We start from the raw sequence: 25,638 nt of genomic DNA, 5'->3' as shown, positions 1-25,638 counted from the left end.
ATGCCTTCATGTTTGAGAATCCCATTCCATTTCTTTATCTTTTTTTTTCTTTCTTTCTTTCTTTTTTTTTTTTTTTTTTGAGACAGTGTCTTGCTCTGTCATCCAGGCTGGAGTGCAGTGTCGCGATCTCAGCTCACTGCAACTCCTGCCTCCAGGGTTCAAGTGATTCTTCTACCTCAGCATCCCAAGTAGTTGGGATTACAGGTGCCCGCCACCATGCCTAGCTAAATTTTTTTTTTGGTATTTTTAGTAGAGATGGGGTTTTATCATGCTGGCCAGGCTGGTCTCGAACTCCTGGCCTCATGTGATCCACATGTCTCGGGCTCCCAAAGTGCTGGGATTACAGGTGTGAGCCACCGTGCTGTCCCCATTCCATTTCTTATTTATGACTTGAGAGCAAAGACAACCCTATAAATGCTGTAATTTATGGGATATTAGGAGTTCAGTCTGGTGTTTTAGACAGCAGGAACTACCCTAGTGGCTTACGTTAGCCATCCTGAACCCACTGGTTGGAATGTTTATTTTTGCTCTTGGGAGATTTTTAGAAATAAGCAGGAGAAAAGAGTCAAACCAAATCCAAAGAAACCAAGATAAGAGTGTTCCCAAAAATGTTAATCCAAACTGGGAACACAGACCAAAGCAAAAGTAAATTTACCAGAAGACATCCCTCACAAACAGAATGTAATTTTTTTTTTTTTTTTTTTCTGAGAGGGAGTCTTGTTCTGTCGCCCAGGCTGGAGTGCAGTGGCATGATCTTGGCTCATTACAACCTCCACCTCCCAGGTTCAAGCAATTCTCCTGCCTCAGTTTCCCAAGTAGCTGGGACTACAGGCACCCACTACCAGGCCCAGCTAATTTTTGTAATTTTTAGTAGAGACAGGGTTTCCCCATGTTGGCCAGGCTGGTCTTGAACTCTCAGCCTCAGGTGATCCATCTGCCTTGGCCTCCCAAAGTGCTGGGATTACAGGCGTGAGCCATGGCACCCAGCCCAGAATGTAAATTCTGTATAGATCAGAGTACTCAACCCAAAGGACCCTTGTCTTTACCTCAAAAAGGATTTATCGGCCGGGCGCGGTGGCTCAAGCCTGTAATCCCAGCACTTTGGGAGGCCGAGACGGGCGGATCACGAGGTCAGGAGATCGAGACCATCCTGGCTAACACGGTGAAACCCCGTCTCTACTAAAAATACAAAAAATTAGCCGGGCGAGGTGGCGGGCGCCTGTAGTCCCAGCTACACGGGAGGCTGAGGCAGGAGAATGGCGTAAACCCGGGAGGCGGAGCTTGCAGTGAGCTGAGATCCGGCCACTGCACTCCAGCCCGGGCGACAGAGCGAGACTCCGTCTCAACAACAAAACAAAAAAAAAAAAAAAAAAAGGATTTATCAGAAAAGACAGAAAGTCATTTATCGGTTGGGTGGTGTTGCTTATGTCTAGAATCCCAACACTTTTGGAGGCCAAGGCAGGATAATTGTTTGAGCCCATGAGTTCAAGACCAGCCTGGGCAACATAGCAAGACCTCATCTCTACAAAAATAATAAAAAATATTGTCTGAATGTGGTGGCACACACCTGTAGTCCCAGCTACATGGGAGGCTGAGGCAGGAGGATCACTTGAGCCCAGGAGTTTAAGGCTGCAGTGAGCTGCGATCACACCATTGCATTTGGGCCTGGGCAACAGAGCAAGACTGTCTCAAAAAAAACAAAAATATTTTATCATCCCAGGAGAGATGTATATTCCTTTATTAAGGCAGTCTTATCCAAATCAGATCCCAAATAAAGTTATGAGCTTCTATCAAAAAGAGAGAGGTGGCTGGGTTTTGTGGCACACGCCTGTAATCCCAGCACTTTGGGAGGCCAAGGCAGGTGGATCACAAAGTTAAGAGATCGAGACCACCCTGGCTAACATGGTGAAACCCCGTCTCTACTAAAAAGAACCCAGGAGGTGGAGCTTGCAGTGAGCTGAGATCGTTCCACTGCCCTCCAGTCTGGGCGACAGAGCAAGACTCTGTCTCAAAAAAAAAAGAAGTTTGCAAAATTTTTAACACTCCTTCTATTGAAAAGATTAAGTCTAATTCCTCTCCTCTTGAATATGGGTTAGCCTTAGTGACTGAATCCTCGCAAGCAGAATGCATCAGGAGTGTCACACTATGACTTCCAAGGCTAGGTTGAAAATATAAAAGAGGTAAAGCTCTCTTTCCTCTGTCTCTCTCTTTCTTTCTCTTTCTCCCTATCCCCACCCTTTTCCCTCTCCTCCCTGTACTCACCCTTGGAACCCAGCCACCATGTTGTGAGGGAGCCCAACACACATGGAGGTGCCCTGGTTAAAGTCCTAGCTAGGGTCCCAAGTGACAGACAGCATCAACTATAACATGTAAAGGAGCCAATCTTCAGATCATTCCAGCCTCAGCCTTCAGGCCACTCAGCTGGTGCCAAATAGAGTAGGGACGAGCTGTCCCCACGGAGCCCTGCCCAATGCAAATTGTGAGAAGGATAAGTATTGCTATCTGAGGTCATTAAGTTTGGAGGTGGTTTGTGGCATAGAAATTGGTAATTGGAGGACTTGACTTCAAGGGTTCTCACCGGGTGTGTGAGGGTGAGGGTGGCCCTGTGGAGTGGCCTGTGGGGGCTGGTCATATTTCATCCCTAGGCTCCCCCTACCCTGATCTGCCAGATTCTTACGAGGATGGAGGCATGGACTAGGGAGGAGGAGGGGGAGTGCAGCAGCAGCAAGGGCGTGGAGTTGGCTGAGAAATTCCACAGGAGGTCGGTGCAGTGGCTCACACCTGTAATTCTAGCACTTTGGGAGGCCGAGGCAAGTGGATCTGAGGTCGGGAGTTTGAGACTAGCCTGGCCAACACGGCCAAACCCTGTCTATACTAAAAATACAAAAAAATTAGGCAGATGTGGTGGTGGGTGCCTATAATCCCAGCTACTCAGGAGGCTGAGGCAGGAGAACTGCTTGAACCTGGGGGGCAGAGATTGCAGTAACTGAGATTGCACCATTGTATTCCAGTCTGGGTGAAAGAGAGCAACTCCGTCTCATTAAAAAAAAAAAAAAAAAAAAAGAGGCTGGGCATGGTGGCTCATGTCTGTAATCCCAGCACTTTGGAAGGCCAAATCGGGCAGATCGCTTGGTGTCAGGAGTTCAAGACCAGCCTGGCCAACATGGTGAAACCACCATCTCTAATAAAAATACAAAAATTACCCGGGTGTGGTGGTGCTGGACTGTAATCCCAGCTGCTCTGTAGACTGAGGCAGGAGAATCTCTTGAACCCAGGAGGCGGAGGTTGCAGTGAGCCAAGATAGCGCCACCACACTCCAGACCAGCCGACAGAGCCAGACTCTGTCTCAAAAAAAAAAAAAAAAAGAACAAAAATAAACTAGGAAACTGGCAGGAGTTATTTCCGGGTCCCAAAAGGATAAGGTGAAAAAATTGGCAGGCCAGCAGATGGCCAAAAAAGCCATCCCTAGCTGCCCTCATTGCTCATTAGCTTAAGACACTCTCACCAGAGCCATGACGGTTTACAAATGCCATAGCAATGACCCAGAGGCTATTGTCCTTTTCCATTCAATGACCCAGAAATTACCACCCCTTTCCTAGAAAGTTCTGAATAACCTGCCTCTTGATTTGCATTAACCCACCCCTTAATTTGCATGTGATTGAAAGTGGGTATAAATACAGTTGCCACCAACCCACAAGCCTGGTTCTGGGCACCCTGCCTATGAGTTAGCCTTGCTCAGCAAGAAGCAGCTCCAGTTCGATAAAAGATTGCTGAAGATTTCACCCCTGAATTTTTTTCTGGCAAAGCCAAGGACCCTGTTGGACTAAGCCCCGGTTTTAGGGCTTGCTCACCTGCCTGCATTTATTCCAGAAAGTTCTGTTGGACATTGTTGATGGGTAGGACGTTGGGCACTATCCAGAGTGTGGTCTTAGAATCAGCAACATCAATGCCAGGCGCGCTGTCTTGCGCCTGTAATCCCAACACTTTGGGAGGCCAAGGTGGGTGGATTACCTGAGGTCAGAAGTTTGAGACCAGCCTGGCCAATATGATGAAATCCCATCTCTATTAAAAATACAAAAAAAATTAGCCAGACATGGTGGCGGGTGCCTGTAATCCCAGCTATTTGGGAGGCTAAGGCAGGAGAATCACTTGAACGTGGGAGACAGAGGTTGCAGTGAGCCGAGATGGCACCATTGCACTCTGGCCTGGGTGACAAGAGCGAAACTCTGTGTCATACACATATACACAAAAAAAGGAATCAGCAACATCAGGATCTCCTACCCCCCACCCCTGACAATTACCCGTCTATTTTCTTTTCTTTTTTTTTTTTTTTTTGAGACGGAGTCTTGCTCTGTCACCCAGGCTGGAGTGCAGTGGCCGGATCTCAGCTCACTGCAAGCTCCTCCTCTCGGGTTCACGCCATTCTCCTGCCTCAGCCTCCCGAGTACCTGGGACTACAGGCACCCGCCACTTCGCCCGGCTAGTTTTTTTTTTGTATTTTTTAGTAGAGACGGGGTTTCACCGTGTTAGCCAGGATGGTCTCGATCTCCTGACCTCGTGATCCTCCCGTCTCGGCCTCCCAAAGTGCTGGGATTACAGGCTTGAGCCACTGCACCCGGCCTACCCGTCTATTTTCTGTCCCTGTGGCTGTATCTATTCTAGACGTGTCACATGAGTGGAATCATGCCCTGTAATCCTTTGTGCCTGGCTGGGTTCAGGTGGCCTGATGCTTCACGGTTCACCCATGCCACTGCACGGCTCCTTGTCCGTGACATGGATAGACTGCATTTTGTTCATTCATCAGTTGATGGATATGTGGGTTGTTTCTACATTTTGGCTGTTACGAGTAATGCTGCTATGAAAATTGATGTCCCAGTTTTTGTGTGGACATATATTTTCAGTTTATCTTGGGTATATACCCAGGAGTAGAATGCTGGGTCATATGGTAAGTCTATGTTTAACTTTTTGAGGAATTGTAGGTGGCCCAATTTACAACTGCTAAGTTCATCCACTTCTTACTTTCTCCTCGGAACTCACACTTCTACAGCAGTGATAGCTTTCACACCTCCCTCGTCCACACTGTTAAGCACTACCACAAACCAGGCTACTGGGAAAAGCCTGGAGGCCACGAGCCTCCTGCAAGAAAAGCACCAGCAGGCTGGGCGCAGTGGCTCATGCCTGTATTCCCAGCACTTTGGGAGGCGGAGGCACGTGGATCACGTGAGGTCAGAAGTTTGAGATCAGCCTGACCAACAAGGCGAAACCCCGTCTCTGCTAAAAATGCAAAAATTAGCCGGGCATGGTGGTGGGCACCTGTAATCCCAGCTACTTGGGAGGCTGAGGCAGAAGAATCGCTTGAACCTTGGAGATAGAGGTTGCAGTGAGCCAAGATCGCGTCATTGCACTCCAGCTTGGGTGACAAAGCAAGACTCCCTCTCTCTTAAAAAAACGAAAATGGGGCCGGGCGCGGTGGCTCAAGCCTGTAATCCCAGCACTTTGGGAGGCTGAGACAGGCGGATCACGAGGTCAGGAGATCGAGACCATCCTGACTAACACGGTGAAACCCCATCTCTACTAAAAATACAAAAAAACTAGCCGGGCGAGGTGGCGGGCGCCTATAGTCCCAGCTACTCCGGAGGCTTAGGCAGGAGAATGGCGTAAACCCAGGAGGCGGAGCTTGCAGTGAGCTGAGATCCAGCCACTGTACTCCAGCCTGGGCAGCAGAGCCAGACTCCGTCTCAAAAAAAAAAAAAAAAGGAAAATGGAAAAGCACCAACAGGCATGGGGGAGACGCAGGTCCTCCAGGAGACCGTATCTGGTTCTCTTACTGCCACACTCATGCCACTCATGCCGCTGAAGCCAACACACCTCCTCCTATGTGACCAGAATTCTAGGTCACTTTTTGCTTTCTTTCTTTTTTTAAATTAAAAGAAAAAAATATTTTTAGACACGTGATCTCCCTATGTTGTCCAGGCTGGTCTCAAACTCCTGGGCTCAATCGTCCTGCCTCAGTCTCCCAAAGTGCTGGAATTACAGGCATAAGCCACCAAACTAGACCTTTTTTTGTTTTTGTTTTTTAGGGACAAGGTCTCGCTCTGCTACCCAAACCAGAGTGCAGTGGCACGATCTCAGCTCACTGCAGCCTTAACCTCCTAGGCTCAAGTGATCCTTCCACCTCAGCATCCCAAAGTGCTGGGATTACAGGCGTGAGCCACCACACTAGACCTCCTTTTTGTTTTATTTTTTTAGGGACAAGGTCTTGCTCTGTCACCCAAGCCAGAGTGCAGTGACATGATCTCAGTTCACTGCAGTCTCAACCTCCTAGGCTCAAGTGATCCTCCCACCTCAGCCTCCCAAAGTGCTGGGATTATAGGCGTGAGCCACTGCACCTGGCCTGAATAATACTAGTTTAGATAAACCACTTCATAAAGTGGGCACGCAATGCTTCATTTCCTCTCACCTTTACCCAGCATTGCTTGTCATCTCTGAAAAATCACAAAGGGACCTGCCCCTCCACCTCAGGGACCCACTTAAAACCTGGTTACCATCCAGGCTTGCTCTGCCTTGGCCATCAAGTTTCCTAGGCACCAAGCCTCTCCTTTCTCCCGCTCCACCTGCCAGCCCATCTGACAGCACCGAATCCTGCACCCTGGAGTCCGTCTGGACTCACCTGCCCTGACCTTACTTGGCTTCCTCTGTGATGTTGACTTTATCAACCGCTTTTGCCAGCCTGGTTTGTCTGCCAAACCCTACCCATAAATCTCCTACCTTGGATCTATACAACTGCCTCCCTTTTGTCCTGTCCCCAGGGTAGTGAGCCCTCCAGGGCTGTCCTGATCCTTTTCTACTGAAGCAAAGGAAGATGTGTTCATTCTGTACCCACTGCTGATCTTTCTCCTCTGTCCAAACGTCTCCAGTCCTGTGCTACTGCCCTGGACTTAATTGTTTTTGTTTTTCTGTTCTTTGACACAGGGTCTCACTTGGTAGCACAGGCTGGAGTGCAGGGGCGTGATCTTGGCTTACTACAACCTCCGCTTCCCAGGTTCATGTGATTCTCCTGCCTCAGTCTCCCAGGTAGCTGGAATTACAGGCACGCACCACCTCACCCGGCTAATTTTTGTATTTTTAGTAGAGACGGGGTTTTACCTTGTTGACCAGGCTGGTCTCAAACTCCTGACCTCAGGTGATCCACCCACCTTGGCCTCCCAAAGTGCTAGGGTTACAGGCATGAGCCACTGTGCCTGGCCTGCCCCAGCCATATTAGATTCTGAGTCTTCTATGTCCCTGACAATTGGCTAAGCACATTTTAACATGTCTTGTCTTTTTTTTTTTTGAGCAGAGTCTCACTCTACTGTCCAGGCTGGAGTGCATTGGTGCAGTAATGGCTCACTGCAACCTCCACCTCCCGGGTTCAAGCAATTCTCCCTGCCTCAGCCTCCTGAGTACCTGGGATTACAGGCTCGTGCCACCACACCTGACTAATTTTTGTACTTTTAGTAGAGACGGGGTTTCACCATGTTGGTCAGGCTGGTCTTGAGCTCCTGACCTCAGGTGATCCACCCACCTTGGCCCCCCAAAATGCAGAGATTATAGGTGTGAGCCACTGCGCCCAGCCTTAATCAGTCTTTATCTTGATTTAGTAAACGCTGCACCAGGCAATGGTTGGTTAGCTTTCTCGTGTAACCTTTGCCCTTGGATTTTTTTTTTAATTTTCTTCAAATTGGGGAAAATACAGAAAACTGGTTTGGTGTCCTTTAATGTTGGAAGACCAGAGGAGCTTCTTTTGGCTCACCCAACTTTCAACAGTGGTGTATTAAGACCTTTGTTTTAGGCTGGGCACAGTAGCTCATGCCTGTAATCCCAGCACTTTGGGAGGCCAAGGCAGGTGGGTCATTTGAGGTCAGGAGTTCAACCAGCCTGGCCAACATGGTGAAACCCTGTCTCTACTAAAAATATAAAACATGGTCCAGGCGTGGTGGCTCACACCTGTAATCCCAGCACTTTGGGAGGCCACGGCGGGTGGATCACAAGGTCAGAAGATCAAGAACATCCTGGCTAACATGGTGAAACCCCGTCTCTACTAAAAATACAATAAATTATCCAGGCGTGGTGTCGGGCACCTGTAGTCCCAGCTACTCGGGAGGCTGAGGCAGGAGAATGGTGTGAGCCCGGGAGGTGGAGCTTGCAGTGAGCCGGGATCGAACCACTGCACTCCAGCCTGGGCAACAGAGTGAGACTCAGCCTCAGAAATAACAACAACAATAAAAAAGCTTTGTTTTTTGTTTTTGTTTTTGAGATAGTCTCGCTGTGACGCCCAGGATGGAATGCAATGGTGTGATCTCAGCTCACTGCAATCTTTGCTTTCTGGAAAACCCTTTGTTTTAATCCCAATTTCCATTTACTTCTTTTCCTTTTTATTATTATTATTTTTTTTTTTTTGAGAAGGAGTCTCGCTCTGTCACCCAGGCTGGAGTGCAGTGGCGCCATCTCGGCTCACTGCAAGCTCCACCTCCCAGGTTCAAGCAATTCTCCTGCCTCAGCCTCCCGAGTAGCTGGGGCTACAGGCGCATGACACCACGCCCGGCTAATTTTTGTATTTTTAGTAGAGACAGGGTTTCACCATGTTGGCCAGGCTGGTCTCAATCTCCTGACCTCGTGATCTGCCCTCCTCGGCCTCCCAAAGTGCTGGGATTACAAGTGTGAGCCACTGCACCCGGCCCTAACCTGATGATTTTATCAGCATCTGTAAGATAAGGCTTTAGGAACTGGTAGATTCTGCAGGAGTAACATGGGGTGCCCATAGAGAAGGGGCCCTCTTATGACCACAGCATTTACCATAACCTGTGTAATGGGCATATTCAGTGGGTGAATATTCCTGTCACCACAGAGCCAGTTGCACATGACTTGTATACAAAGCATATCAGCTGCTTCATTGGGGTGCTCCAATTGGCATTTATAGGGGAAGCTGGGCAGTTCCCTTCTGAGGGTAAACAGATTTTTTTTTTTTTTCCGGAAGACAAGGTCTCACACTGTCACCCAGGCTGGAGTACAGTGGTGCAATCACAGCTCACTGCAGTCTCAACCTCTCAGGCTCAATCGATCTTCCCACCTCAGCCTCCTAAGTAGCTGGGACTACAGGGGCTCACCACCATGCTCAGCTAATATTTGTATTTCTTGTTGAGATGGGATTTCACCATGTTTTCCAGGCTGGTCTTGAACTCCCAAGCTCAAGTGATCCACCCACCTCAGCCTCCTAAAATGCTAGGATTACAGGCGTGAGCCACTGTACCTGGCCAACACACTTGGCAGTGGCTTTTATCCAGTCCACCAGGCTATGAGCATGCTGGCCCTTCATGAATATTCATAGGTCCTCTTACAACCTGTTGAATACGTACACCTTGCCAACCCATTCAGCATAAATTCCTGTCTCATCTTTCTCTCTCTCAAAATGATCTATGCCAGAGGCTACACTTCCCAGTCTAATGGCCACCTTACCACTGCAACCCCTGATAAGAAATAATGTCTCCTCTCCAAACTTGTAGGTTTCTGTGTATTTTGTTTTTGTTTTTGTTTTTGTTTTTTTCCTGAGACGGAGTCTCAACTCTGTCCCCCAGACTGGAGTGCAGTGGCAAAATCTCGGCTCACTGCAACCACCGCCTCACCAGTTCAAGCGATTCTCCTGCCTCAGCCTCCCGAGTAGCTGGGACTACAGGCGCCCACCACCATGCCCAGCTAATTTTTGTATTTTTGGTAGAGACAGGGTTTCACCATGTTGGCCAGGCTGATCTCAAATTCCTGACCTCAAGTGATCTGCCTGCTTTGGCCTCCCAAAGTGCTGGGATTACAGGTGTGAGCCACCATGCGTGGCCAAATCTTCTGATTTTAAGTTGACGCCTTAGAATATCACATTATCATAAGTTCTGCAGAGTGATCACTCTTCTGAGGAGGAAAACAAAGGGAACAAAGGAAAAATCAACTAAACAAAGGTCAAAACCAAAGCATTACAGTTGGGAAGCAATTCAGTAGGAGATGTGGAAATTGTGAAGCAAAAACTCCAAAGTTAAACAAAGTTACCATGTAAATTACACCACAATAAAACAAAAACAAAAACAAAAAATTAAAACCAGGAGCTTCAGTTGTCTAAATCAACGTATACAACATTCTTCTTCCGGTCTTATGATGCATTTAACAAGATCTCTAGTATCTACTCAAGCTAACCCATGAAATGTAGCTAATGGTAGATGAGTAAGATAAAGGCTGTCCAGATCTTTATCTGAAAGAGGCCGAAAAGAAAGACCAGAGTATTTCATGAAAATCTGAAGGGAGAATAAACATTTCACTCACTACCTACCACGTGCCAGGCCTGTACCAGGGGATTGACAAAAATTGATGGGTCTTATTATCTCCAATTTATAGATGAAAAAACTGAAGCTCCAGGCTGGGCGCGGTGGCTCACACCTGTAATTCCAGCACTTTGGGAGGCTGAGGTGGACAGATCACCAGGTCAGGAGTTGGAAACCAGCCTGGCCAATATGGTGAAACCCCGTCTCTACTAAAAATACAAAAATTAGCTGGATGTGGTGGCACGTGCCTGTAGTCCCAGCTACTCGGGAGGCTGAGGCAGAAGAATAGCTTGAACCAGGGAGGCGAGGGTTGCAGTGAGCCGAGATTGTGCCACTGCACTCCAGCCTGGGCAACAGAGCGAGACTCCATCTCAAAAAAGAAAAAAAAAAAAAAACTGAAGCTCAGTGGGTTACATGGTAGGTAAGGTCTGGAGCCAAGTGTTAAACCTGTGTATCTGTTAAAAGAAAAACTTAAGACAAATTAAATTTAACAGAGTTTAATTGAGCAATGAACAATTAGCGAATCAGGCAGCTCCCTGAACCAGCATAGGTTCAGAGAAACTCTGGGGCTGCCATATGGTTGGATAATAATTATAGACGGAAAAAGGAAAGTGACATACAGAAAATGGAGATGAGGTACAGAAATAGCCAGACTGGTTAAGGTGTGGCACTTGCCTTTATTTGAACATGGTTTTAACAGTGACCACTTGTGATTGGCCAAAACTCTGTGATTGGTATAAGAGAAGGTTATAGTCTATTTACACCTCCAGTTAGGCCACTAGGTGAGGAGAAATCTTTAGGCCTAAATTAAAATATGTAAGGAGGCAGCTTTAGGCTAAACTTAATTTAACAATTCTCTTGGCCTGGCGCGGTGGCTCATGCCTGTAATCTCAGCACTTTGGGAGGCCGAGGAAGGCGGATCACCTGAGGTCCAGAGTTGGAGACCATCCTGGCCAACATGGTGAAACCCCATCTCTACTAAAAATACAAAATTTAGCTGGCTGTGGTGGCAGGTGCCTATAATCCCAGCTACTTGGGAGGCTGAGGCACAAGAATGGATTGAACCCAGGAGGGTGGAGGTTGCAGTGAGCCGAGATCGTGCCGCTGCACTCCAGCCTGGGTGACAGAGCTAAGCTCAGTCTCAAAAACACAAAACAAAACAAAGAAAGCCAATTATCTCTTTTTGGCCAACTTTCAATTTTGAGAGATTGATAAAAACTTGAGGCATTGATGTCAATCTGTCACCATCGTGAATGGACTTTTTTGGTCTGAAATCCCACTGAGAAACAGAGCAGTGGGTTTTGTAAGGTGGGAATAAGGAAATAGAGCAACAAGGAAAAACTTCGTTATTTCAGGTTACTTTTTTGGGAACAGTTGGAGCAGAGGGGAGTTTCTTATTATGCTGGAATTTCTTGTTTTCAGGAGGAAAAAACTGGTCTGTTTTGGGGTCTCTCTGTTTTCTTTAAAGTTTCTGTTTGTTTATGTAGCATTTAGCATGGGTGGCTCCATTTTGGTTTAGTCTTTTGGAGTCTAGTTCAGGAGCTCAGGCCAGAAAAACAGCCTCCCATAACTTTACGAACATCTCTTTGTAATATAACATTCTGTCCACAAATGCTTGGTACATGGCTATAGGTTTCTGGCTTAAAAAATGATTAACAATGGGCTGGGCGCGGTGGCTCACGCCTGTAATCCCAGTACTTTGGGAGGCCGAGGCGGGTGGATCACAAGGTCAGGAGATCGAGACCATCCTGGCTAACATGGTGGAACCCCGTCTCTACTAAAAATACCAAAAACTAGCCGGGAGTGGTGGCGGGCGCCTGTAGTCCCAGCTACTCGGAGGCTGAGGCAGGAGAATGGTGTGAACCCGGGAGGCGGAGCTTGCAGTGAGCCGAGATCGCGCCACTGCACTCCAGCCTGGGCGACAGAGTGAGACTCCGTCTCAAAAAAAAAAAAAAAAAAAAAAAGAGATTAACAATGTACCCTTACCTATCCTGAATCTGGGCCCCTGCGGCCTCTCTCATACTACCATGGCCACCCAAGCTGCCCTGAGGTTTCCCGATGAAGGTGGCTCACATCCGTATTCCCAGCACTTGGGAGGCTGAGGTGGGAGGATCACTTGAGCCCAGGAGTTCAAGACCAGCCTAAGCAACACAGTGAGACCTCATCTCTACAAAAAATAAAAATGCAAAAATTTGCTGGGTATGGTCCCAGATACTTGGGAGGCTGAGGTGGAGGATCAACAGAGCCCAGGAGGTCGAGGCTACAGTGAGCTGTAATAGTGGCACTGCATTCCAGCCTGGGGTACAGAGTGAGACCCTGTCTCGAAAAAGAAAAAAATAAATAGAAGTGAATAAGAAAGCAAAGAAAACCCAAATACAAACCCTGCAAGAGGAGAGACAGAGAGGCGTGGAAAGACAAAGGAGGAACAGTTCGTAGAAGTCTCGTTGTAGCCTGGACCCAAGGTGCTGTATTCACTGGACAATCATCCATAGATGCTTACTCTGTACCAGGTGTGATGCCAGATGCTGGGAATTCAGAGATGACTGAGCCATGGCCCCTGCCTTAGAATGAGCTCTCAGTTTAGTGGAGAAGGCTTACATGTAAACAGATAAATTACAGTGCAGGGTAATTAGAACCATAATAGAGTAATGTAGGAAACACACAGAAGCCAAAGAAAGGAATGGCTTTCAAATAAAGGAATGGCTCCTCCTCTATTTGAAGAGGAGGAGCTGGGAGGAGAAGAGAGCTGAGGCCTTCCTGTGAGAAGGGTGGGTGGTGGTGCAGGGTGGTGGTGTTCCCCTCTGAATAACCTGGAGGTTGCCAGGGGGGCAGAAGGAAGAGAGCATTTTAGGCAGCTGGAGTGTGCATGGGCAGAGTTGAAGATTAGCAACTGCAGGCCACTGTGGAGGGAGTGCAGGACTCCCCTGGGCAACCTGGTGAAGTCACTTCTGCCCATTACACTTTATTCACTGGAGCAGCTAAGAGTGAACAGAAAAGCAGCGCTCATGCTGTCAGACCCTTTGTCCAAATGAAAACATGCACAGCATGCACCAAGGCCCAGTGTGTAAATAAGAAGCAGATAATTTTTTTTTCTTATCGGGAAACAGATCTCCCACTGTTTGGAAATATATTTTGAAACATTCTCTTTTTTTTTTTAAGACGGAGTTTCACTCTTGTCGTACAATGGCGCGATCTTAGCTCACTGCAAACTCTGCCTCCTGGGTTCAAGTGGTTTTCCTGCCTCAGCCTCCCAAGTAGCTGGGATTATAGGTGGCTGCCACCATGTCTGGCTAATTTTTGTATTTTTAGTAGAGACAGGGTTTCACCATGTTTGCCAGGCTGGTCTCGAACTCTTGACCTCAGGTGATCTGCCAGCCTCGGCCTCCCAAAGTGGTGGGATTACAGGCGTGAGCCACCGCAACCGGCCAAAACATTCTTTTTTATTATTTTATTTTTATTTATTTATTTATTTATTTTTGAGACACGGTCTTACTCTGTCACCCAGGCTGGAGTGCAATGGCATGATCATAACTCTCTGCAGCCTCAAACTCCTGGGCTCAAGCAATCCTCCCACCTCAGTCCTCCAAGTACTGAGACTGCAGGTGTGCACCACTATGCCCAGCTAATTTTTTTTTTTTTTTTTTTTTTTGAGACGGAGTCTTGCTCTGTCGCCCAGGCTGGAGTGCAATGGTGCGATCTCTGCTCACTGCAGCCTCTGCCTCCCGGATTCAAGCCATCCTCCTGCCTCAGCCTCCCAAATAGCTGCAGCAGATTACAGGAGTCCACCACCACACCGGCTAATTTTTGTATTTTTAGTAGAGACAAGGTTTCACCATGTTGGTCACACTGGTCTCGAACTTCTGACCTCAATGATCTGCCTGCCTTGGCCTCCCAAAGTGCTGGTATGAGCCACAGCGCTCAGCCCTCAGATAATTTTTGTAAATTAGTTTTTTAGTTTTTGTGGGGATGGGGAGGTCTTGCTATGTTGACCAGGCTGGTCTCAAATTCCTGGCCTCAAGTTATTGTCCTGGCTTGGCCTCCCAAATTGCTGGGATTACAGGCATGAGCCACAGGTGTCCGAAACCTTCTGGATGGGGGTGGAGAGGCAGATCCCCACCATAGGTCTGAAATTGCACCAAAACTTTGAAAAGAGGGCAAAGCTGCTTCAGCTGAGAGAAGGAGGAGCTTTCAGGGGAATTCTAGAGGGGAGATAAGAGAGTCACACCACATCTGCCATGGCCTCCTGTCTCCACTCTTACCCTGCCCAAGTCCCTCCTCCACTTTATCAAAATCAGGAGACAGCAATCCTTCTAAAATGCAAACATGAGCATGTACCCCTCTGTTCAAAATCCTTCCATGGCTCCCCTCACTGTGAGAAAAGAAGCCAAACTCCTCCAGGCTGGGCGCGGTGGCTCACGCCTGTAATCCCAGCACTTTGGGAGGCCAAGGTGGGCGGATCACAAGGTCAGGAGTTCGAGAACATCCTGCCGACATGGTGAAACCCCGTCTCTACTAAAAATACAAAAATTAGCTGTGCGTGGTGGCGTGTGCCTGTAATCCCAGCTACTCGGGAGGCTGTTGCAGGGGAATCGCTTGAACCAGGGAGTCAGAGGTTGCAGTGAGCTGAGATTGTGCCACTGCACTCCAGCCTGGTGACAGAGCGAGACTCCGTCTCAAAAAAAAAAAAAAGCCAAACTCCTGACCACACCTCCCAGGCCCTGCATCCTCTTCCCACTGGCTGCTGCCTAGGCCTCATGGGTCAGCTTCCCTCATTTCCCTCCAGTCACCCTCCTGTCTTCATTATTTCCAAATTCATCACACTTCCAGCTCGTTATCTATCGCAGATAACCTCATTAGGGATCTATGGCAGAAAATAAGACTGAAGAATGCAACCAAACGTAGACAGACTTTTTCACAAGATAGTCGGTCTCTCGGGCTTATTCAAATTCCAGGGGAATCATTTACAAGTTAATTCCTATCTCTTGGGTCCATTCATTTCTCCTTTTTAAATAATTTTTTTTTTTTTGAGACGGAGTCTCACTGTGTTGCCCAGGCTGGAGTGCAGTGGCCGGATCTCAGCTCACTGCAAGCTCCACCTCCCGGGTTCACGCCATTCTCCTGCCTCAGCCTCCCATGTAGCTGGAACTACAGGCGCCCGCCACCTCGCCCGGCTAGTTTTTTGTATTTTTTAGTAGAGACGGGGTTTCACCGTGTTAGCCAGGATGGTCTCGATCTCCTGACCTCGTGATCCGCCCGTCTCGGCCTCCCAAAGTGCTGGGATTACAGGCTTGAGCCACCGCGCCTGGCCCTTTTTAAATAATTTTTATATTTTTGAGACAGAGTTTTTGCTTTTGTTGCCCAGGTTGGAGTGCAATGGTGCAATCTCGGCTCACTGCAAGCTCTGCCTCCCTGGTTCAAGCGATTCTCCTGCCTCAGCCTCCCAAGTAACTGGCATTACATGCATGTGCCACAACACCCGGCTGATTTTTGCATTTTTTAGTAGAGATGGGGTTTCACCACGTTGGTCAGGCTGATCTCGAACTCCTGACCTCAAGTGATCCACCCACCTCAGGCTCCCTAAAGTGCTGGGATTACAAGGTGTGAGCCACTGCGCCTGGCCCCATATATTTCCCCACAAAATCACATACTACCTCTCAACATTGCTGCACCCCCATTTCCCCTCCCTTATGAGGAAGGAGGCTACATAAGCATCTGGACCACTCTGCGTTATTAGGTCATCATTCTCCTGTGGTTCCCTTGCGCTTGTGCATGTGACATAAATTTTGTACACCTTTTTCTCCTATTAATTTGCCAACTGTCAGTTCCTTTTCAGGGAGCCTTTATAGGGCTAGAGAGCAGAAAGGAAGCTTTCCCTTGGCCCTACAGCTCCTTGAGGTTGGCTGTTGACTCTTTTCCTCATTGCTGTCTCTTCAGCATCTAGAATGGTGCCTCCAATGTAGAGATGCTTGATAAACATGTGTTGAGCCGGGCGCGGTGGCTCACATCTGTAATCCCAACACTTTGGGAGACTGAGGGTGGATCAAGAGATCAGGAGTTCGAAACCAGCCTGTCCAGCCTGTCCAACATGGTGAAACTCCGTCTCTACTAAAAATACAAAAATTAGCAAGGCATGGTGGTGGATGCCTGTAATCCCAGCTACTTGGGAGGCTGAGGCAGGAGAATCGCCTGAACCTGGGAGGTGGAAGTTGCAGTGAACTGAGAAAGGGCAGTAGAGCAAGACTCCATCTTGAAAAAAAATTAAAAACAGGCAAACAAAAAACAAAAACAAGCAAACAAAAAACATGTGTTGAGGTGCTTTCTGTTGAGTGGCAGAAAGCTCTGGAAGGGCTTTGGACATTCATGCGTCCAGGCCTGGGAACCAGATGAGGTTTAAGGCAACTTCAGCTAGAGTTTAAAAGGGGCAGGTAGGCCTACAGCTGGCACATAGGTTAAATGTAAAGTGGCTCAAACAGGATCTGATGAGGCAGAAGCAGAGATGGGGACCTGGTGTCTCTTTTTTTTTTTTTTTTTTTTTTTTTTGAGACGGAGTCTTGCTCTGTCACCCAGGCTGGAGTGCAGTGGCCAGATCTCAGCTCACTGCAAGCTCCGCCTCCCGGGTTCACGCCATTCTCCTGCCTCAGCCTCCCGAGTAGCTGGGACTACAGGCGCCTGCCACCTCGCCCGGCTAAGTTTTTGTATTTTTAGTAGAGACGGGGTTTCACTGTGTTAGCCAGGATGGTCTCCATCTCCTGACCTCGTGATCCGCCCGTCTCGGCCTCCCAAAGTGCTGGGATTACAGGCTTGAGCCACCGTGCCCGGCCTTGGACCTGGTGTCTCACTGCCTTCATGTTCTTTCTTCTGGCTCAATCCCCACATCAGGGTGCACCCTAGAGGTACCAGCATTAGCAATAGGGCAGCTTTCCTTGTTTCTGGGATGGACAGAAAATGGGCCTTGAGACCCTTCCCACCACAGGAAGGCATCTCTTGCACTCTGGAGACTGAGGACTTGCTATGGTGGAACAAGGAGCAGCCTCTGGCAATGGAGGAGATGCTGGATCTCCATACAGGCAGGGTGGGTGCAACGGAGTGGAGCTGTGGCAAATGTGGGCACCTCTGTCCTGAGGGTCCTGGATGTGTCATGCCTGGAAACATGAGGACATCCTTCCAAGGTGCCCACCTCGACCTCTCTGAGCTGCAATCTTTGACTTTCTGTGTTTGGTCACAGACTAGGGGTGGTCTGTCCCTAAACAGAAGAAGATAGGCAAAGATTAGAAAGGAGAGAGGAAAGAGCTAGAGAGAGAGCTTGGGAGAGATGTAGGGACAGGAAAGAAGGGGCAGAAGGAAAAAGGTATGGAGAGAAGGAATATAAAGAAAAAACTTTAGGCCAGTTGTGGTGGCTCACGCCTGTAATTCCTGCACTTTGGGAGATGAAGGTGGGTGGATCACCTGAAGTCAGTTCAAGACCAGCCTGTCCAACATAGTGAAACCCCATCTTTACTAAAAATACAAAAATTAGCCGAGCATGGTGGTGGGTGCCTGATTCCAGCTACTTGGGAGGCTGAAGCCGGAGAATCACTTGAATCCTGGAGGCGGAAGTTGCAGTGAGCTGAGATTGGGCCACTGCACTCCATCCTGGGCAACAGAGCCAGACTCTGTCTTTAAAAAAAAAAAAAAGATAAAGAAAAGAAAAGGCTGGGTGTGGTGGCTCATGCCTGTAATCCTAGCACTTTGGGAGCTGAGGAAAGCGGATCACAATTTCAGGAGATCGAGACTATCCTGGCCAACATGATGAAACCCCATCTCTAGTAAAATACAAAAAATTATCTGGGCGTGGTGGCGTGCACCTGTAGTCCCAGCTACTCAGGAGGCTGAGGCAGGGGAATGTTTAAACCCTGGAGGCAGAGGTTTCAGTGAATCGAGATCGCACCACTGCACTCCAGCCCAGCTACAGAGCAAGACTCCATCTAAAAAAAAAAGGAAAGAAAAATCCTCCTCAGAGCAGGGAAAGATGAAGACATAAAAGGAAGGAGAGTCACTGGGAAAGAGAGAGGGAGAGAGACACAAAACAAAACGGCTGGAATGAGGTGAAAGTTATAGCAGCAGGATGTACTGACCTTGACCTTGGAGAAAAAGAGAGGGGAAGGGAGGAGTGAACGTGGCATCTTTGGCTGCTGTTCTGTTTCACTCCCACAACTCATCCCCCTGGAGTCCCCGCCATTTCCAGATCCTCAGGGCGGGACTGCCTTTGCTATCTGGGATGAGTCCTTGGCCCCAGATGGTAAGCCTGTGAGGGGTGGGGTGCTCTGAATGCCTGACTAGTCATTTATAATTGAGAGTACTTATTCCAACCCCTTCTGGTCCTCTGTCCTTCCCTCTTCTTGGACCTGCTGAATCAGAGAGGTCAGAGGGCCAGTCCAGGAGGGGTCAGGCGCTAGATCCCTGGAGTCGGTCCTAGGGATTTTAGGCTGAGAGAAATCAGTCTTGAAAGTGAAGAGCCTACAGAGGAAAAAAAAAAAAAAAAAAAAAATCTATGACATCACCCCTGGGGGTGTTACAGACCTAAGAAAGAAGCAATGGCCTGGGTGGCCTACAGCCCCAGGAAGATTCAGCCATGGTACCCAGGAGACTTGAGAGCCCAAAGCCCAGAATTACCCCCAGAGAGACACCTGTAGACCTTCGGATCCTCAGCTTCGCACTTCCCACTGGACTGACTCTGTCTCCAGCGGGGCAATAGGCACGTGTTCACTGTGCACCTGCAGCCCCAGGCATCCTTCTCAGAGAGAGATGGCTTGGGAAGGGTTTGGCATATTGAGGATAAATAGATGAGTGGATAAAAAAAAAAAATGCAGGCCAGGCGCGGTGGCTCATGCCTGTAATCCCAGCACTTTGGGAGGCCAAGGCAGGCGGATAACAAGGTCAAGAGATTGAGACCATCCTGGCAAACATGGCGAAACCCTGTCTCTACTAAAATTACAAAAATTAGCTGGACGTGGTGGTGCGTGCCTGTAATCTCAGCTACTTGGGAGGCTGAGGCAGAATTGCTTGAACCCAGGAGGTAGAGATTACAGTAAGCCGAGATCGTGCCGCTGCCCTCCAGTCTGGAGGATAGAGCCAGACTCTGTCTCCAAAAAAAAAGAAAGAAAAAAGAAAGCAATTACAGCAAAATATTAACCATAGTATAATCTATACGGTGGTTATATGAGTGTTGACTACACAATTCTTTTTTTTTCTTTTCTTTTTTTGAGACATGATGTTTTAATCATGGCTCACTGCAACTTTGACCTCCTGGGCTCAAGTGATCCTCCTGCCTCAGCCTCCTGACTAGCTGGGAGCACAGGTGTGCACCACCATCACTAGCTAATTGTTTTATTTTTTTGTAGAGATGAAATCTCCCTATGTTGCCCACATTGGTCTTGAACTCCTGAGCTTAAGCAATCCTCCTGCTTCGACCTCTCAAAGTGCTGGGATTACAGGCATAAGCCACTGCACCCAGCCTCACTATACAATTCTTTCTTTCTTTTTTTTTTTTTTTTTTTTTTGAGATGGAGTCTCACTGTGTTGCCCAAGCTAGAGTGCAGTGGCGCGATCTCAGCTCACTGCAACCTCTGTCCCTCAGGTTCAAGTGATTCTCCTGCCTCTGCCTCCTGACTAGCTGGAATCACAGGCACCAGTTATCACACCCGGCTACTTTTTGTACTTTTACTAGAGACGGGGTTTCACCATGTTGGCCAAGCTGGTCTCAAACTCCTGACCTCAGGTGATCCACCTGCCTCGGCCTCCCAAAGTGTTGGATTACAGGCGTGAGCCACCGTGCCCGGCCACTGTACAGTTCTTTAAACTTTTTTTTTTTTTTTTTTTGAGACGGAGTCTCGCTCTGTCGCCCAGCCCAGGCTGGAGTGCAGTGGCGCGATCTCGGCTCACTGCAAGCTCCGCCTCCCGGGTTCATGCCATTCTCCTGCCTCAGCCTCCCGAGTAGCTGGGACTACAGGCGCCCACAACCGCGCCCGGCTAATTTTTTGTAATTTTTAGTAGAGACGAGGTTTCACCATGGTCTCGATCTCCTGACCTTGTGATCCGCCCGCCTCGGCCTCCCAAAGTGCTGGGATTACAGGCGTGAGCCACCGCGCCCGGCCCAGTTCTTTAAACTTTTACATGTGTTTGGATTTTTCATATTAGAAAAAGGAAAGAAAAAAATGTCTGGCAAGTAGTCGGCACTCCTAAGTGTAAGGTTTTGGAAAGGGAATATATTCCCTTTCTGGGATAATCCACATTTCAAATGCCTGGGAGGGGCTCTGTTTGTCCTGACAGATGGCAGATTTCAGGGGAGGGCATCTACCAAGCCTAGAGGTGATAAGCCACTTTGCCCACCCAGAGCTGCTGGTGGTGACCTTAGGTTTACTATGTTCCTCCTGATATATGGCACTTGGCCCAGAGTGGACTCCACCTTGCCACCTGTCACCTAGGCTGGAGTGCAGTGGCATGATCTTGTCTCACTGCAGCCTCAACGTCCTGGGCTCAGGCGATCCTCCCCACCTCCCTCCTGAGTAGTTGAGGCTACAGGTGCTCATCACCTTGCCCGGCTAATTTTTGTTTTTGTTTTTTGTTTTGATAGAGATGGGGTCTCACTATCTTGCCCAGGCTGAGCTAGAACTCCTGGCCTCAAGCGATCTGCCTCTGCCTCCCAAAGCATTGTAATGACAGGTGTGAGCCACCATGCCCAGTCAGGAACTCAAAGAATCTTACCCTATGCTGTAGTATCTGTTGACTATGGTGTGAGCCACCATGCCCAGCCAGGAACTCAAAGAATCTTGCCCTATGCTGTAGTATCTGTTGACTATGGGGGAGAGGCAGGATAAGGTGTTCCAGACCCCGCCTGACACCTGATCCGAAGAGGTTGCTCATGTTTGCTCAGGAGGTGAGGTTCACACAATAAAGGGCAGGGGGAGGGCTTGGACCTGGTATAAAACATCTGGAAGTTTCCAGGGGGCTGCTTTGCATCTGAAACTGCCAGGTGAGGGGTGGCAAAGATGCCGGAATCTGAGTTGGGGGGGAATTCAAATCGGAGTTGGCGAATAGGATGCCTGGAAGGAGTGGCAGGAAAGACTTGAGTTAATTGGGGCTCCTGGGTCTGCACTAATCTTAGGTGCAAAGCTGTCTAGGTCTCTGCTGAAGGACTGGGGACACCTGGTTCAGGTGTCCAGGTGTTCAGGGGAATGGACATGGCCAGATGTGTGTTAGTGGAGAAAAGAATAGTGACACATAGACCAGGTACCTGGAGTCTAATATCTTGAGCTGGTCCCAACTCCTTCTGCAACTTCTCTGTCTGTCCTAGTTCCACCAGCACTGCTTGGCTACTGGTGCTGGCACAGTCCCTTCTGTCACCAACTCTGCTCCCCAGGTGACACAGAGGCACCTCGAAAATTCTTCTTTCCTTGCGACCAGGTGGATGCTAGGGATTTGAACCATGCTCCAGGTGCCCCATAAGTCAGGCCAATTCACCACAGATGGTGAAGCTTTCTTTGCTCAGCCTCTGGGCTTGGTAAACTCAGCCGTCTCTTTGCTTGTGAGAGGTCCTCTACTCCCTCCTTAGAAAACTTCTTTCCTGGCTATGGCCACACCAACCCAAATGTACCTGAGTTTGGCTGATTTCAAAAAACTTTTCTGCTTTGTGCCAGGATGGAATAAGGCTTAATCCAGATAGTTAGGGTTCATTTTCAGGCTTGAGAGAAAAGAGGAGGGCTTGGCTACAGCCAGACCAGGGAGAGCTGGAGGGATCAGGGACATAGAAGGTAGCATCAGGGAGGAACAGGACTACAGGCTATGGACAGTCATTTCTATGCTCAAGACTGGGTCTGCTGGGTCTGAGTTGAAGGACGAAGAAGCCTTGGTCTGAGCTGCAGGTCAGGAGTGCCTGGGTCAATCAAGTCCACAAGGAAAAAGGTAAATCTTTATTTGCTCTTTTCTTCCCACTCCAGCCTCAGAATGTTGACAGTCGCTCTCCTAGCCCTTCTCTGTGCCTCAGCCTCTGCCAATGCGAGTAAGTGAGATACCAGAGCCTGGTAATGGGGACATGGGAAGGCAGGAGGCTGGTTTCAGGTGGGAGCTGAGTTGTGGGAGGAACAGGGGTGGTGCAGAGAAACTGAACTCCTGGAAGATTTCTCCCTCCAACTCCTGCTTGCCCCTCCAGTTCAGGCCAGGTCTTCCTCCTATAGTGGAGAGTATGGAGGTGGTGGCGGAAAGCGATTCTCTCATTCTGGCAACCAGTTGGACGGCCCCATCACCGCCCTCCGGGTCCGAGTCAACAACTACTACATCGTAGGGTAAGATTCTTTGAGTTGCTGGCTGGGTGCAGTGGCTCATACCTGTCATTACAATGCTTTGGGAGGCAGAGGCAGATCACTTGAGGCCAGGAGTTCTAGCTCAGCTTGGGCAAGATACCAAGACCCCATCTCTACCAAAGAAAAACAAAAACAAAAACAAAAATTAGCCGGGCATGGTGGTGAGCACCTGTAGCCTCAACTACTCAGGAGGGAGAGGCGGGAGGATTGCCTGAGCCCAGGATGTTGAGGCTGCAGTGAGCCAAGATCGTGCCACTGTGCTCCTGCCTGGATGACAGAGTCTCTTTGCTGGCAAAATAATTGAAGTTCCCTGTAGGATCTTCCAGGGCTCACCCAGGCTTCACAGTCTGTAGGACTAGCAGGAGACTTGTCATCCCTGTCATCACCCTTCTTTCTCCTTCCGCCTCCCCTCTTTCTCAGTCTCCAGGTGCGCTATGGCAAAGTGTGGAGTGACTATGTGGGTGGCCGCAGTGGAGACCTGGAGGAGATCTTTCTGCACCCTGGGGAATCAGTGATCCAGGTTTCCGGGAAGTACAAGGGGTACCTGAAGAAGGTGGTCTTTGTGACAGACAAGGGCCGCTATCTGGCTTTTGGGAAAGACAGCGGCACAAGTTTCAATGCTGTCCCCTTGCACCCCAACACCGTGCTCCGCTTCATCAGTGGCCGGTCTGGTTCCGTCATTGATGCCATTGGCCTGCACTGGGATGTTTACCCCAGTATCTGCAGCAGCTGCTGAGTCCCCTCTCCTTGGCAGGGACACTGTGATGAGGAGTAAGAACTCTTTTATCACTAACCCCCATCCAAATGGCTCAATAAAAAAATATGGTTAAGGCTAGTGCATATGTGGCTGGGATATCTGCCTCCTGACTCAGCTGGGGACGTGCAAATCTCACTTCTGGCTGGCTTTGGACATCTGTCTGGAAGAGTGGGAAGATGAGGGAGAGGTGTGTGAGAATCCTGGGCTTGTACTATGATTTATCAAGAGGAGATGAGACTCTGGCTTCCATCAACGCTCTTCAAGGACAGCTCCTTAGAACATTGATCCAAACTGGAGTCCTGGGTCTGAGGGGAAGGCCTAGTTGTGGCTTATACCAAAACCGCAGATGTCCCACTCTCCAGCTCTCCTCATCCCTGGTCCTCCCCTTGAGAAAGTGCTGAACTCACTTGCTGTGTGTGGGTGGCCAGGACCATTAGCCTTTGTTCTTTCCTGGAACCCACCTAACTCCTGAAACTTAGCTGAAGTCTGTGCCCGAGGACCCTGCCCTGTTGGCAGGCCCAGTTCCTCCTCACCTCTACCCATGAGCCCCAGTGTCCTGTTAAGCCCTCTCAGATCTGGGATTCCTCCTTCCTCAGGAAGCCACCACCTTCTCAACAGTGGAAACCCTGCCCACAATACGCTCTTAGGCTTTAGACATCAGAAGGTTACAGTGGACTGGGGGAGGCTGACACTAGGCTGAACTCGTTAAGGAATGAATGGGAGGTAAGAAAACACAGGCAGCAAGAATCGAGTGTTTCGAGAAGTTTGGCTCTGGTTTCCCAGAAATAGGCAAGTCAGTTATCAGGGGTGTAAGGAAAAAGGGTTTTGTGTCTTTTTAAAATCCTAGACAGGAGAGTCACGAGCATGTTCACATGATAAAGAGGAAGAAAGAGAAAGAGGCTGGCGATTCTGAAAAGAGATCACTGATGAGGTCTCAAAAGAGATGGAAGAGGATGGTTTATGCAGTTGGGGAAATAAATTTTAAGAAGGGAAGAAAATTAAAATGAGTGAAGGTATGCGTTAGTTTTGTGAAAGTTATCAGTATATGGCCGGGCACAGTGGCTCACATCTGTAATCCCAGCACTTTCGGAGGCCAAGGCAGGCAGATCATTTGAAGTCAGGAGTTGGAGACCAGCCTCCAACATGGTAAAACCCTGTCTCTACTAAAAATACAAAAATTAGCCAGGTGTGGTGGCCCACGCCTGTAATACCAGCTACTTGGGAGGCTGAGGCATGAGAATCACTTGAACGCTGGAGGCAGAGGTTACAATGAGTTGGGATAGCGCAACTGCACTCCAGCCTGGATGACAGAGCAAGACTCCATCAAAAAAAAAAAAAAAAAAATTAAAAAAAAGAATGTTATCAGTATCAGAATGGAGTCACATATGTCATATCCTAATGAAATGGAACCAAGCTGACACCTAAATTAAGTGTCACACCTGATAACACCTTGGAGGACTGGGTGGAGAACCAGCAGACAACAGCAAGGAGTGGCAGAGTCTGTAGACCAAGGTCAGGTAAAAGGATCACCCATCATGTTGGGCGTCAGATGAGGCAGGTTCACACACTACCTGAGGAAGCTGGTCTTTGTGACAGACAAGAGCTGCTCTGCCTCTTGGGAAACATAGGCACCAGTTTTAGTGCCACCCTGTTGCACCCCAATGCTGTCATTTAACTCATCAGTTACAGTGCTGGATCCCTCATCACTGCCAATACAGGGCTAGCAATATGTCCGCCCCAGTGACTGCAGCCGCTGCGGAGCCCTAGCCTCCTCTCTGGCAGGGGCCCTGTGGTGGGACTTCTCTATCATTAACCTCCATGCAGTTGACTCAATAAAAGGATATGGTGGTTGGGCAAGGGGGCTCACGCCTGTAATCCCAAGACTTTGGGGCTCAAGTCAGGAGGGTCGCTTGAGCCCAGGATTTCAAGACCAGCCTGGGCAACACAGCAACCTGTTTGTAGGCAAAATGAGGAGTTGAAGTTCCCTGTAGGATCTTCCAGGGCTCAACCAGCCTTCATGTGCAGGGGGACTGGCAAGAAATCTGTCATCCCTGTCACCACTTTGAAGGTCTCAGGGTGTATGTAGTTCCTGAAAAGTTCAAGTCCCACCTGAGACTCTGGTCTTTTTGAGGGACAAGGGCTGCTAACTCCTTTTGGGAAAGATGAATGTCAATGCTGGTGTCTCACAACACAGCATCAT

At 48.8% G+C, this 25,638-nt stretch overlaps 1 protein-coding gene across 1 annotated transcript; it reads left to right on the top strand.

Moving 5' to 3' along the window:
• The first annotated feature begins 21,313 nt into the window (after nt 1-21,313).
• On the top strand, nt 21,314-23,521 carry LOC105482906 (zymogen granule protein 16). Its single transcript, XM_011743368.2, has 4 exons — nt 21,314-21,354; nt 22,319-22,380; nt 22,531-22,663; nt 23,102-23,521. Exons 2-4 carry the CDS (start codon nt 22,326-22,328, stop codon nt 23,415-23,417), a joined length of 504 nt encoding a protein of 167 aa, XP_011741670.2. The 5' UTR covers nt 21,314-21,354; nt 22,319-22,325; the 3' UTR covers nt 23,418-23,521.
• The last annotated feature ends 2,117 nt before the right edge of the window (nt 23,522-25,638 follow it).

This window comes from Macaca nemestrina, chromosome 18 (genome assembly GCF_043159975.1).
Source record: "Macaca nemestrina isolate mMacNem1 chromosome 18, mMacNem.hap1, whole genome shotgun sequence".
Classification (NCBI taxonomy): domain Eukaryota; kingdom Metazoa; phylum Chordata; class Mammalia; order Primates; family Cercopithecidae; genus Macaca; species Macaca nemestrina.
Note: the sequence above shows the minus strand (reverse complement) of the source record. Positions and strands in the feature narration are given on the sequence as shown.